The sequence below is a fragment of the Paroedura picta genome, chromosome 6 (genome assembly GCF_049243985.1).
Source record: "Paroedura picta isolate Pp20150507F chromosome 6, Ppicta_v3.0, whole genome shotgun sequence".
NCBI classification, from domain to species: Eukaryota; Metazoa; Chordata; class Lepidosauria; order Squamata; family Gekkonidae; genus Paroedura; species Paroedura picta.
In genome coordinates this window covers 62,238,565-62,253,894 of record NC_135374.1, presented here as the reverse complement: position 1 = coordinate 62,253,894, position 15,330 = coordinate 62,238,565, and the positions used below count along the sequence as shown (strand labels likewise).

Below are 15,330 nucleotides of genomic sequence, written 5' to 3'. Positions count from 1 at the left end.
CACACTGTCCTTTCATTTCTTTGCAAAACCCTTTCCTGAATTTTGCATTTTCACACACTTTACTTTCCCCTTCAGATTCTTATCTATCCATTGCCCACCAGCCTTTTGGTTACTTTTTCTTGATTCAACTTTTCTTTTCTCCTCACAGTCCCCTTCCCAGCAACTTCTCATGCATTCTTTCTCTTCCCTCCCCCACCCCCAGCTGAGACACCTTTGGACATCATGGCTGTGGAACAGCATCCACAGAGTGAGCAGAGTGAGCAGGTGGGAAGGAGAAAAGAAAAGATGGGCTAAGAAAAAGCACCCAAAAGGCAGGTGTGAAGTAGGTAGAGAATAAGACAAAGTGTTTGAATATGCAAAGATCAGGAAATATTCTTGCTAGCAGGCAAAAGGATGGTGGGGCAAAGGGGGGCACTTTAAAAGAGCGCTGATGGTCAGTCAATTGAGTTTCCATTGTCTCTGTAGGAGTCCCCCCTCAAAAGAAATTGTAGAGGAATGTCTCCCCACCTGTAAGCTGGCCTGTATCTCTTGGCAGTCCTGAGGTGGAATGGGAGATAACTTTCTCTTTAAACAGCACACACTCATGCATATACACACATACAAATTATAAAGCTTTCCCTAGCAATATTTTTTCAACAGGGATCCGACTCTTGTGAGTCATCACTAGCCTTATTAATTTTTTTAAAATGAAATTGACAATACTGGAGCTTTCACATTATTGAAGAGGGGAGAGCCTTCTGCTATGATGGTGGCCAGACAGGAAATGCAACTGGAAGGAACTCTCTTTAAAATTAAAAAAATTACCAGTGTGAAACATTCTGATAAGGAGAGATCAACCACACTGTATTATATGGACTGTGGAGGAGGGAATCATGGGGGGAAATTATGCTTTTGATTTATCTTTTCTTTGTGAATGAAGCAAGGGGGGAACCACAGAAATAGTATTTTTTTAGAAATCCAGAGATATAGTGAAGGGAAAATGAATGGAGTACTGAAAAGAGCAAAATCCATGTAAGGGGGAGGGAGGGAGAGACTGACACATCTGTAAAATGAGTGGGCATGCAGAAGGGGAAAATATACCTGATGGGAATTCACAGTAAAATGAAGGAAAACACCAGTGCATAAAAGGCCCTAGTCGCACAAATAGGTGCATATGAGTTTTCATAGCCAAAATTCTAGACTCCCTGAGGTTGTAGGTAGAGTATAGCAATCTGATTCGGCATGGACCACTTATTGGTCCAACCACTTATTCTTCTTCAGTGCTGGCGTGCACTGATGGCGGACTACCTGTCATGCGGGGAAGAAGAATGTGAAAAAATTGTGTGAGAAGGAATCAGTCCACATGAAGAATCATGTCTTCCTTTCTCTGTTATATGTACTTCCTACACAATTTGATGGCATTGTTCAATCCCATTGCGAAAAAACTAGAAAGGGACAATATTACAGAACTCCACAAAATCCTGAGTGACCTTTGTGAAAAATTTAAGGAGAGAAGACAGAAACAGTTTTATGGATGATCTGATATGGCCATTCTGGTCAACATCTCTGCAACTCAAAGTTCAAAACTCAAAATGGAAGCAAACCAGACATTCTCAAGGTTCATTGACTACCTTAAGAAATAGTATAATTTTGATATGTCAGTTTTCAATGACATGGCACTGCTCTCATTTGACAATCCTGTGATAAGGGATCCATTAGAGAGTCTTGTCAAACCCCTTAATTTTGGCCCTGATATTAGACACTGACAATCTGTTCAATGATTGCTGCATTATGTCAAAATCCCAGATTTTTCTCACAGGAAGAGAAGATAGACCAGAGATGGAGAAAGATGTTCAGGGATATTCCAGACAATGGCGACAGCCATCTGTTGAAGTTGGTCTCTTTTGCACTGTCTATATTTGTATCCTATACCTACTTAAGAATGCAGCTCTGGAGCAAGGAAAGAAACCAGACAAAGCAGAATTCCAGGTGAAATTGAATTTCAGGATGCACTTTGAACAATTCTGTGAGTTTATAAAGTCAAGAGTTGCTGAAAGCAGCTAAAAGCCAAGATAAATATTGCTTTTCTTCGCAAAAACAGAGAGTTGCTGAAAACTATGATAGTTTCTCTTGTTTTGTTCATTAGGTGGTCATGTGCTTGAGGCATATTAAGTCCTATTTATTTAAATTTATTTCAACTATTTTATAGAATCATAGAATCATAGACTCATAGAATAATAGAGTTGGAAGGGACCTCATGGATCATCTAGTCCAACCCTCTGCACTATGCAGGACACTCACATCCCTATCGCTCATCTACTGTAACATGCCACCCTCTTGAACCTTCACAGAATCAGCCTCTCCGTCAGATGGCTATCCAGCTGAACTGGAAATTTCCGAAGATGGAGAACCCACCACCTCCCGAGGAAGCCTGTTCCACTGAGAAACCACTCTAACTGTCAGCAGCATCTTCAGGATGTTTAGATGGCATTTCTTTTGAATTAATTTCATCCCATTGGTCCTTGCCCCTCTGGGGCAAGAGAGAACAATTCTGTTCCATCCTCCATATGGCACCATTTTAACTATTTATATTGTCGTTTTCTCCCAATCACTCAACATGGCTGACATCAAATTTTAAAAGCAAACCACAGCCTCCACTCATGAGCTGCAAAAAAAAGTGATTTATAGAAACTCTGATACCTGTGGGATGCTGAGCCTTCCTCATTTCCAAATGAAATGTAAGTGCAAGTACCAAGAAAACACATCCTTAGCAGAGATAGTTGTTGGCCTGTGTGAAGAGTCTTCACCACAGGATGAGGAGAGCTGCCTTGCAGGCACAAATGAGTGGGAGTGGCCCTGCAGGCATTTTTCTTTTAAATAAAGGGCTTGTTTACCAGAATAGGACAGGTCTCAGCACTGTAAAGCTCCCATGCTGAGAAATTGTAATCATTATTGATTATGTAATTTTGCTATGGTTTAAGCCTAATATTTCTGGCAGCATTGACAATAGTATTTGTTTTAAAATTAGCATTGATGGTTGGCATCTATTGAGCTAAGAAGCATTGTATATCTTGAGCTGGGTTTCAGAGAAGCCATTCAGAGTTGTCATGTGATCAGTGAAAGAGAAGGTTGCAGGAGCAGCAGGCTGGCCTGCAACATGCTGCTCCAAGAAAGGAGCTCTGGTTGGTGCTGATTGCCTTGGGAGACCCAGTGCTTCTGTGTAAACTGCTGCTGCTGAGATGTCAACATGTAGAGTAGCGCCTGAGACACCAACAAGTATTTCAGGGTATAAGATGTCAAGAGCCAAGTCTCCTTTTGGTAGAAACCTAGGTGACATGGTACATTGTTTTTCAAGTCTATTTTCAAAGCACATGGTCTAGAATGGTTTTTAAAAAGTGGTATTATCAGGATGTTGAATTCAATGTTCTACACCATGTTTTATGCTTGCGTATGTATAGTGTGTATACAGAGCCAGACTAGGAACTTCAAAATCCTCCCTGCCATGGGAGCTGACTGTGTGACTTTGGGTCAGTCATATACTCTCAGCCTAACCTATTTTCTCCTCAGGATAAAATGGAGGAGAGAAGAATGGTGCAAACTGTGTTGGGTCTCCATCAGGGAGAAATGCAAGTTATAAATGAAGTAAGCAATAGAATCTGCAAAAGAATTAAATTGGAGAGTAGGGGATAAGAGAAGAAAAGGAGAAGCATATTATGTGAACTCAAACTAGAACCCGGGAGGGCAGCTGTTGCTGTCCTCACCACAATGCATATGCATCAACTAAGCTTCTCTAGTAAATGTAAGGTTCTTTCTCTTCTCTTAACAGCATTATGCAAAGTGAGTTTCCATTTTACTAAGAAGCTATCAGCTTTAAAAAGTGTTGTCAGTAGCAGTATAGAAAAAGATAAACAGCCTCCAGATAACCAACCCCACAGAGTCTTCAATTTGCTAAGTTTAGAAGAATAAATGAACAGCTTTAAAGCAAAGCCATAGCTCAGTTGCAGTTTTAAAGCAAAGCCATAGCTCAGTGCTTGACTCCATTGGGAATCGGTGGCCTAATGTTTGCAAGAGCATCTCATCTCAAGAGGTTGCACAAAAAAGAGAAAGTGAGTCCCTGCCTTGGAGTGCTTGGTATTGTGTTTACATTGGGAAACAATGGTGCAGCCAAACACAAAAGGCTCTGACCACCTGCTTTACACTGCTTATGTTTTTCTCCCTAGCAACAATCAACTTTCACAGTCCATCCCATGTCAAATTTATTGGAAATCTACTTGAAGAGTCTTTCCAACATGAGAAGTGTCTACTTGGAAAATCTCTCCTTCATAAGGCAGGTTCAGGGCCAAACTATATGTTACACTATTGATCCAGGGTCTCGATCTGGATTGCAGCCACAGTGCCAGCCAAGGAGTGTTTCAACTCTTTTTCTCAGTGCTGTTTTACTAAGCAAAACTTCCCAAGCTGCAGGTTTGAGGAAAAAGAAAGGCAAAGATGAGGCAGCCTGTCTATTTTGTATACCAGAGCTCATTGCAGCCTATGGTACATATTTATTGTAGCTTCAGATGAAAAAAATGCATGAAGGGAACATTAATCTACCTTGCTCACTGCTGAAAAACCATATCAGATTAGGCCCCCTAATCTGGAGATGAGGAAGAGTCATAAACATCCTAGGAAATCAAATGACAGATCTCCAGCATATTAGTTCAGTCAACATAATGGCTTCGATCCATGAGAGCCTTTTCATAGATGGAAGAATTTCCATCCAAGAAGTATGATTGTCTCATTTTTAACCTTTGGCTACAGTCCAGTATTTTCCCAAAGCATTTGGGGGGCATTTTGGGGTCAAGAAAGGAAGAGGGAAGAAACTTATGCTCTGTAGGTAAAAATATTTCCATCCAAAGCTTTGGTGGATCCAAGCCAATGTGAAACCATAGTTAAATTAAACTATCTTGGGTTAGTGGATCATGTGAACTTTGTCTTCTAACTAACTATAGTCAGAACCTTCAGAACTTTAAACCAGGTTCTAAAGTTTCTTATTAACCACAGATTCTCTTAACTATGAAAAGAAGGAGGAGGAGAAGGAGGAGGAGGAGGAGGAGGAGGAGGAGGAAGGTAGTGGTGGTGGTGGTGGTGGTGGTGGTGATTGTTCTGCTGAGATGCCACTTTTCTCTACCAGGAGTCTCAGGACTTTTCTCTACCAGGAGTGGAACACTCTTCAGAGGTATAGACAACAAGGAAGTCTCTCAGATCTGCAGAGCCTGAACCGTGAATGGCCTTTATTGGTAAGTGGAATAATAGAATCATAGAGTTGGAAGTGACCTCCAGGGTGATCTAGTCTAACCCCTTGCAGAATGCAGGAAATTCACAACAACCTGCCCATCCAATAGTGACCCCAATTCCCAGATGATGCCCCCCCCACAATAAAAGAACCCAGAATCCGTGGCCAGTCTAGTTTGGATGAAATTTGCCTCCCAACCCCAACATGTTGATTGGCGTTTACCTGAGGGTGCAAGAAAGGGTCATAAGAGCCAAGTACCAACACAGTCCCTTCTGCCCACCCACTTACAATCTGCCTGTGTTCACAGAATCAGCATTTCTGTCAGATGGCTATCTAGCCTCTGCTTAAAAACTTTCAAAGAAGGAGAACCCACCATCTAAAGCTCAAGCTCAGTATGAGCTTAGGATAGCAAGAAATGTTAAAGACAACAAGAAAGGTTTCTTTACTTATATTCAAAATAAGAAGAATAATAGAGACATGGGGGGGGGGACCAGAAATTGACATTGTAACAGGTGATGAAGAGAGGGCTGAATTGCTCAATTCCTACTTCTCCTCAGTCTTCTCTTGTGAGGGGAATTATGCTCAACATGGCAAAATCATTTCAAGTGATGAGGGATGGGAGTTGTGGCCTAGGATCACTGAAGGGCTAGTCCATAAACACCTAGTTACTTTGAATGAAACCAAATCTTCTGGGCCAGATGAATTGCATCCTAGGGTACTAAAAGAATTTGCAGATGCAATTTCTGAACCTCTGTCCATTATTTTCTGACAATCCTTGGAGAACAGGTGAAGTGCCAGAAGACTGGAGGCAGGCAAATGTTGTCCTCATCTTCAAAAAGGAGGACACGGGTAACTTGATGCCAGCTTGATGCCTGGCAAAATTTTAGAACAAATGATCAAACAGTCGGTCCTTGATCAACTAGAGTGGATGGCTGTACTTACTAAAAGTCAGCATGGCTTTCTCAATAACAAGTCATGTCAGACTAACCTTATCCCTCCCAGTTTAGTATCATCTGCAAATTTAATAAGCACCCTCTCTTTTCCTTCATCCAAATCATTTATGAATATGTTGAATAACACAGGACCCAGGACAGATCCCTGAGACACTCCACGTCACTCCTCTCCAAGGATATGATGAACCATTTACAGGCACCCCTTGGGTGCAATATGTCAACCAGTTCTTGATCCACCTTTAGGATCCATACTACATTTTACCCACTTGCCAATAAGAATATTATGCAGAACCTTATCAAAAACCTTTCTGAAATCAAGATAAACAATGTCCACAGCATTCCCACAGCAAGGTCGTAACTTTCTCAAAAAAAGGGGTGAGGTTAGTCTGATATGACTTGTTAATGAGAAAGCCATGTTGACTCTTAGTAATTACAGCCATCCGCTCTAGCTACCCAAAGACCAACTGCTTGATCATTTGTTCTAAAATTTTGCCAGTTATAGATGTCAAGCTGACGGGTCAGAAGTTATCCTGGTCCTCATTTTTCCTATTCTTGAAGATGGGGAGAACATTTGCCTGCCTCCAATCTTTTGGCAGTTCACCTGTTCTCCAAGAATTGTCAAAAATAATGGACAGAAATTACATTTGCAAGTTCTATTAGTACTGTTGGATGCAATTCATCTGGCACAAAGGATATTCGTTTCATTTAAATAAACTGTTTATGGACTACCCCTACATGGATCCTAGGCTGCAACTCTCAACCTCATCACATAATATGGTTTTGCCACATGGAGCATGATTTCCCTCACAAGAGAAGACTGAGCAATAGAAATTGAGCAGTTCAGCCCTCTCATCACCTGCTACATTTTCACTTTATTGACTTGCAGGAGGGCATTTTGGGCTGGAATAAGACATGACACACAATTATTGGTTATAAACATGGCAACAGTTTTATTACCACCCCACGGGAGAGTTGGCGCAGCATGGGAGAGGGAGCCTGACCTAGCAGTCAGCGGACTGCACCAAAACCCGCAGCTTCCCAAGGCGCCTTGGGGATCCGCACCATTCCCAGCCGGGAGAGCAGATCCCTTGCCTACTGAAGTCTGCCCTACAGGAGGCAACCTATGTGGGGTGAGCCACCAGGCATCCACCTGCTTTGGCTGCCCCGCAGGCCACCTGGCAACAAGCCCCTGGCCTCACAGCCAGGTAAGCTGCGCTCGTTTGCATGCCGCCTCCATGAGGCCCTGAACCCCAGGGAGTCTGATCACCCATCAGACTCCCTGTGAACAGGCTCCATCCCATGCAAAACCCGCAGCTGTGATGAAAAAATTAACCATGAAACATCCACCTCAGACTCAGTCACACGGCTGTTTACATATCACACAGGGTGGGAGGGAGGGAAGCTGCTCTGCGGCGAGGTGGGCGAAGAGGCTGGGACCCACGTGCATGGAGCCTTTGTAGGCATTGTGGGTCCTGCCTGTCTCTTTACGTTGTGCATCCTGCGTAAGTGCAGCGCACACCCTGCCCGAGCCAGAGGGCGGTTGCGTCTGCTTCCAGCCTGCCCTCCACTGCGTCAACCGGTGGCACAGTTGATACCTTGTCCCTGCAATGGTCCTACCATGTCATTCTTTTTCCTACTTTAAACATAACTATAGAACCTTTTTTGTCACATTTAGCATTTTTCACTAGCCCAAACCATACTTAGCTTTAGCTTTTCTAACACTCTCCTACAAGCAGTGGTTATTTGTTTATATTCATCCTTAGTAATAAGGCCCTCCTCCTATTTCCTAAATGATTTCAAATAATTTGAAAGCCTTTTCTGGAGCCACCCTGGCTTCTTCTGTTTTTCCTTCTCAAAAGGCTTGTTTGTAATTGTGCCTTCAGTATTTAACTTTTAAGAAACTCCCATTCCTCTTAAACTCCCATCTCCTTAAGTTTTTTCTAATTACTGGATTCTACCCAGCATAACTTTTAAGTTTGTTAAAATTTGCTTTCCAGAAGTCCAGCCCATAAGGTTCTAATACCTTAAACGTGATCCAGAATTCAACTGGGATCAGTGCAGTTATTGGAACACAGGCCAGGTATGGGCCCTCCAAGATATTCCCATGAGGACTCTGGCTGCTGCGTTCTGGTACAGTTTCATTTTCTGGAGCAAAGATTTTCTGGAGCAGTTTCATTTTCTGGAGCAGACCCATATAGAGCGAGTTACAAAAGTTCAATCTGGAGATGACAGTTATCTGAATAACTGTGCCTAGGTATTCTGGGGCCAATTAGGGCACTAGTAGTTTGATAAGGTGAGGGTGGAAAAATGCCTGCAACATAATGAGGAAGAGCTGGGTGTCATCCACATATTGATGGCACCCAAGGCCAAACCTCCAGCTGGGCCAGAGGACACATAAAGATGTTAAAGTGAGCTGGATCCTGGTTTTTCTACATGAGTTTGATCCTGGTTTTTGAAGCTATCCACCTTTAAAATAATCCCTGGGTTTGGATTTCATCAGAACTAGCGCAATGAATGTATACTGCAGTCTTTACATTTGATTTGTGAATGCTTTGAATAAGAAGACTTTGGATAGAAGTACTCCACACAGAAGGAAGAAAGGTACATGGTTGGAGGTGAACAGACAATTGTACCACTAGCACACAGATATTTCATAGGGTCAATGTCAGTGGTGGGCATATGAATCATTTCAATTCTCATGTCGCAGTTCCTCAGCATTTGATGATGCTTAGATGGCCACGTGACCTCTTTCTACTGAAAATCATTTCTTGGTACACTGTCAGGTAATATGAATATTCAACATGTGAATGGCTCATTCACAAATGCCAGTCATTATTGGATGATGCTGTCATTAAGAGATGGTCATTGAAATTAGTCCTATGCTGTTTTTAAGTGTTTTATTTTCTGGGTTGAGGTCTGCCTTGCCTAAAGCACTTCATTGACATTGAGGGGGAGAGGAGCTATCCATAAGCAAGCTGGAGAAGAGCAAGGAAAAGCAAGAAGGATAGATAGCGAATGCAGTGTGAATAACAATACTGCTGATTAGAACACTTTCTCTTTGCAAGCATTTTCCCCCTAACTGAAGTGCAATTCCCCAAAGGTTTCTTAAAGTGGCCTGTGTTTCAGGGACCTTTGAGGCAGAGGAAGATGGACACTAGTCCCAGCTAACATATCTTGAATGAATCAAAATGAATTATGAAGTTTTATCTCAAAATGTTCTCTTCCTGATGAACATTTTAAAAATGAATTTATACTGACATGCTATAATTTTGAAATGTAACTCTTGCATTTTCAGCTTTGATTGACAATATGATTGTATTGGGATTGAGTAAGCATTATTAAATATGAATAACCGTGGGAGGCAGGTACTTAAAAATAAAGCATTTCTGGAATTTTTCTTATTAATAAATACACAAAGACAGTCACAGGCTAGTTTTGTTTGCATTGTTGTTTGATTGGGTCCTTCTGCATTGCTTCTGTTCAGTTCACACCTGACATCTTCTGCCCCTGATGTAACCATTCTCCAGAATCAATGATGCCTACCACTATAGCCCTTAGGCATCTTCTTGACTGCTTTCAACTGAGCCAGTCTTTCAGTAGGTCTAGATGCCCTACTTTTACACCCCCACCATCTTAAATTCTCCAGAAATTCAGATTAAGCACAATGCCATTGCTGTCTCATAGAGAATTTTTAAGAGGTGTGAAGTTTGTATGCAAGTCCTCTAGTCCTAATGGGTAACTTGCCAGTGTTTTAGAAGGTTCTGCTGTATTTTGGTTTTAATGAAAAATGGCAGTTATCTATGAACATGGTAATTTATTTAAATAATGTATATTTTACATGAAAGCCAAACAGTTTTGTAATAGCTATGTAGTCTCTCCAGGAACTACAGCTATCATGGGGTAATCACTGCCTTAGGGAATTCAGAGTACCCGTCTGTTCTTGAACTTCTGCTTTACCCAAAGGATGTGATTACCCTATGCCAGTGGTCATATTCTTTGTCATGCCTTATTGGTTAATTTCAGCATCAATAAAATAAAATAAAATAAAATAAAATAAAATAAAATAAAATAAAATAAAATAAAATAAAATAAAATAAAATAAAATAAAATAAAATAAAATAAAATAAAATAAAATAAAATAAAATAAAATAAAATAAAATAAAATAAAATAAAATAAAATAAAATAAAATAAAATAGTGAGATTGTTGAAATTCCCTTAAGAAATTTTAATGGCTTCTGAGCTGGTCGTGATATTGACTAATTAACCATTCCTGAAGAAAGGCCAGGGAGGCTCCTTTCCAAGAGGCAGTGATTTCCTCTCCCTGTACACAGGCTGTGGCGAAGTCACTCTCCTCCTATCTCATGAACAGCTCCAGGCTCTTCATGTCAAACGACACCAGCTGAGCATGTAGGATAAGAACAGCCACAGGCTTTCCTCTGGTCCTCGAAACATTTCAAATCTATATTCTCCTGATTAGTATAATACTCTGTATCTTTCAAAAGCACTGTTTCCTCCTCTCCGGGTATTGAAACAGGCAGCTTATTGAGATAATAGTGCTAAAAAAATCTCCATGCAATATCACATCTGCAGAAGACAAAATATATGTGGGTAGCATGCACACATACGACATAATATATATATTTTTAATTGACACATTTCTACTTAATATTTGCCTTCTGAAAAAGCATTAAAACAATTCCTTAACGTTTCTAACACATCATCTGTTTGAAATAACTGAAACTGAAATGTTAACAAAATTTACAGTTTGCTAATCCCTTTACAGTAGCATAAAATGCTTTGCATAGCCAGCTGCCATCCTGATTGCTCTTGTTAATAACTTCAGTGCTGAAGTTCCTTGAGGCAAGGAGACAGTCACACCACTGACTGTGGATAGTTTTGCTGAGGTCCCTTGGCTATTGTCCAGCCTCTGTAGGACAGCTTAGCTTACAGGTTTTGCTGTTTTCCTTATCTCTTATCAATATTGCAGCTGTTTAATATAGAAATGCAAGCTAACTCAGGCGGTAATAGAAACTGTCTAAACAATAAGATCTACTTGTTTACTTCAGCTTATTTTATTTAGTGTTCAGTATGTGGTTCCAACTAACTTTTTAATGGTAATGCCCACATAATATTTGATTATAATTTTGATGTTGTTCATTTTTCTGTGAAATGAATAATACCCCAAAGGCAGAAATCCCATTTCAGCAGCATTATGCTCTGAGGCTGTTAATATACTAGTACAATTGAGCTCTAGGGTCTTCTTCCAAGTGCTTCAGGGAGCCCAATCCAAAAACCCTGTTGGTGTCATATTACTGACACTGGCAAAGTGCTTCTAGCTCATATCCTATCGAGGCTCTGCAGAGAGGGAAATATGGGCAAGAATCACTTTTCAACAAGGTGCAAAGCATAGCAACTGTACTGGAATCCATAGCAACTCGACTGCAACCCCCCAATCGTGGAACAGTCTGCTGATGATGCCTCTGGTACAAGAAGAGAAAGTCAGCCAGTCAGCATACACTGAAGGAGCCATGCCCCCTTACATTAGCTGTTGCTGTCTTTATGCATAACATACCAAGATAGAGAACAAAGGGAACACAACACACTACACTGGAAGGAGCAGCATGGCATGACATGGAGAAACCTTGGAGGAATCTCTGCAAAAGTGAGCTTGAGTCCCCTTGTTCATTTATATTTCCTTTGCTGAGCACACAACAAAGGGAAGGAAACATGGTCATTTCAGCCACAGCTCTGCCATGTTTCTGTAGCTCATGCACCACGGCAATCCTACTCATATTGCCAAGATTTCTTTTACACAGTAGTTCAGACATTGGGCTAGGCAGGACTCAGTGCACCAACCATTTCAAAGCAAGAGTAACACACACCCACACAAAGGCAATGTGTGTAATAGCTATGGGTGAGTATGTGCCAAAGCCTGGAGCAGGATCTCCCTCCTTTGATATACTGTGTGGGGTTCCCAGTTGGAGGAATGGAGTCTTTGATAGGCATTTGAGTCTTGAGATGGAATACCTGTGTGAAGAAATACATTTTTTCTTCAGTGGTTTCAAAGGAGTAAAACCTTCACTCTTTTATGTTTTTTCCCCTTCTCTGGACAGAGAGCAGGCAGGAAGTGGAAAGTCAATCCAATTCCAAACTGACCTCAGCCTGCCTTCATATAAAGGCTAATAGGTCTGGACAATAGGATGATCAAGCTCCCTCCATTCACACAGAAAACACAGACTTAGAGGTATACTAGAGAGAGTTCAGGATGGAATTCCTGGAGACTCTCCAGGAAAAGTTTCTCTGGTCTGGCCTGGCCTGACCTGATCAGTGAGTAGGGTAAAGACAGGTAGGGGGAAAACTAAGGTGGAAGGGCTCTTCAGTGCTGAGTCCATCAGAGCAGACAAAACTCTTATCTGAGAGCAGGAAAAGGGAGCCATGGACTACATGCTTGCCTGGACAGCTGAAGAAAGCTTTAAGTTAATAGAAATCCCATAGAAATCTGCAGCTCCCTAAACTAAGGAGCCTGTCCTATATTTTAACCTTAGATTGGGCATGTATAGAGATAGGGACAAAGGAACTGCATTTTACTTATTTCTTTTGAATCCCTGCTCTGTCTTGTGCTGTGCTAAAATTATGCTTGAGAACATTTTATTTTCCATACTTTATAACATTTGATGCTGGTAGTGGTTCTCTGTATCACATAGACTGTCACCATCTCAAACATGCTTTTGTAAAAGGAGGGCCAGGAGGAAGATCAGCAGTTGGCAAGTGGCTATTCCTCCAGAGGTGCATAAGGCAGTAATCTGTTCTTTTGATGACCAGGCACTGCACAGTGGGAGTCACAGAGGCAAGACCTCAGATTTGGGATTATAAATCTGTCCATGATCTCAGGGACATTCCCAGAGAGGTTGAAAGAGGCAGTGATGTGGCCTTTATTGAAAAGGCAAGAGCTGGATCACACTGTCCTGGCCATTTACTGCCCCTTCTTGCATCCAGTATTTTTTAGTAAGGTAGTAGGACAACTTCAGGGATACTTGGAAGCACTTGATCCCTTCTAGTCTGGCTTCTTGCCTGGCCATGGGATGGAGATGGCTCTGGTCACCCTGACAGATGATCTCCAGGGGAAGCTGGATCTAGGCAGGTCAGTACTGCTGCTGCGAATAGATATGACAGTAGCATTCAACACAGTTGACCTTGAACTATTGACCCATCACCAAGCCTGGATAGAAGTTAGAGACATAGCCTTGAAATGGCTGGAGTCTTCTTCAAAATTGGGGACAGAGGGTGGCAGTAGGGAAAAGTCCCAATATAGGACCCTGAGCTGTGGGGTCCCACAGGGAGCCATTCTTGATGCTATTTAATATCTATAAATGCCCCCTAGCTTAGCTGATCTACAGTTTCAGGCTGGGTTGTCACCAAAATGTGGATGACCACCCATCAACACAACACCCCCTGAAAACCTGGTGTCTGGGGGCCATGGCAGATTGGCTCCAGCTGAAGTTGAATCCAGTCAACATGTAGGTCCTCTGGCTGGGCTGACATGTAGAGAAAAGGGTAATACAACTCCCAGCACTTGACAGTGCAACTTAACACCAGTGCTCACTGTTGAGAGCCTGGGTGTGATTTTAGACTCCTTTTTTATCAATGGGGGCCAAAATTATGAAAGTAGCCTGCCTAGTATTTTTTCATCTGTTCTAGATGAAGGGAGGCCTTTCCCCCCCCCCCCCCAGGCCCAGAAGCATAGAAACCTCAGCCTCAAAGAGGCCCCGGGTGTGCTTCTGGGTCCAGGGGGAAGGCCGCACCGTGGCTGGGGGAGGGGGGGGGAAGGAGGCCATCCTCCTGGACCCAGAAGCACACCCGCGGCCTCACCAAGGCTCCAGGTGTGCTTTTGGCCTCCCATCCACCCTTTCTAGCACCCATTGTATTTACAAGTACAACAGGCTTTAAATCTAGTTACTCAATTTTAAAAAATTAATTCACACCCAATTGGAGAAACCCTTTCAAGGCTGCCAGGAAATCCCAGGGTTTCACAACCCCCCTGTTGAGAAAGCTGGGACATAGCTGGGGCTGGGACATAACTTAAAACTGAGAGGCTTAGGATGCTGACTAAACCCTGCTCCTCACCCAACACATTGCTGATGCCACCAATTCTGTGCTGGCACCAGAGATAGACAGGTCCAGAAGTGGCCTTACTTGTTCCTGTTTTGTCTTTAATGTAAGTAGGCATAGGGCTTAATTGCCATCAAAGATAAAGACTGCAAAGTATTTTTGTCGTATTTCCATAGTTACAAACTCATGGTACGCGATGTTGCCCAGTATAGACACATTCATCGCAATCCAGCAGGTTCTTGTAGCAACAGCAATCCCAACCATTTCCATGAAAGCAAATTCCAGTGTACAAGCAGTTCTCCCATCTAGTAGCATTTTTCATATAACAATATTTTATCATCTTTATAGTAATGTAGCAACTATTCATAATAATTATATATGTATATCAATTAAAGTGAACATTGTCTGAACAAACCTGCCGCCATTTTCTTATGTATCAGAGATATGCAGGAAACATGCTCTGCTGCTGAAGTGAATAGAACATTTCTTGTTCTCTCTAGGGAGCCATGGAAATGGCAGTTGCATATGAACAAGTTTCTTGCACTGGTGTATCCAGCTGCGTCAGTCCTCAACCTTTGTCCATCCTGGCTAAAACTCTAGCTGGGAGAGATTGTTCAGCTGGGTTCAGGGAGTAGGTTAATGCCTGCAGTCATCTTGAAGTAAGCAGTCAAGAAGCCCCTTCTGAGGAAGGTCTTCTTAGACTGAAATAACAATCAGATAGTGGCAAATATGCCATTTCTAGATAAGGTGCTTGAATATACAGTGGTTTCCAGGCTATCTTGGTTGAGATTAATTATTTAGTCTCATTGCAATCTGATTTCTCATGTGGTTTGGACTTTAAACTGTCTTGGTTTCCTCGTGAGAGGCAATGTAAATCAGTTGATGCTCTTAGATCTCTCAGCAGACCCATGACATCTACAGGTCCCCCCCCCCCCCACTGAGAGGTTGAACCTACCAAGGGAGTGTCACAGTTATTGTTGTTGAAATACTGTTCTAGTTGTTCTAGTTGGTAT

General features: G+C 42.0%; 1 protein-coding gene across 9 annotated transcripts in view; it reads left to right on the top strand.

Moving 5' to 3' along the window:
* The window catches only part of DSCAM (DS cell adhesion molecule), a 603,397-nt gene that overhangs the window by 90,845 nt on the left and 497,222 nt on the right, over positions 1-15,330 (top strand). For 5 of the 9 annotated variants that reach the window (XM_077342744.1, XM_077342751.1, XM_077342750.1 and 2 more), the window contains one exon: positions 5,153-5,258. Coding sequence is in view for 6 of the 9 variants with exons in the window: in XM_077342751.1 (XP_077198866.1) it covers positions 5,246-5,258 (13 nt within the window). In the remaining 3 variants the exon portion in view is untranslated. Of the gene's footprint in view, positions 1-2,330; positions 2,718-3,546; positions 3,622-4,199; positions 4,307-5,152; positions 5,259-15,330 lie in introns of all 9 variants that reach the window. The other 4 variants (XM_077342746.1, XM_077342752.1, XM_077342748.1 and 1 more) reach the window with 3 other exon arrangements.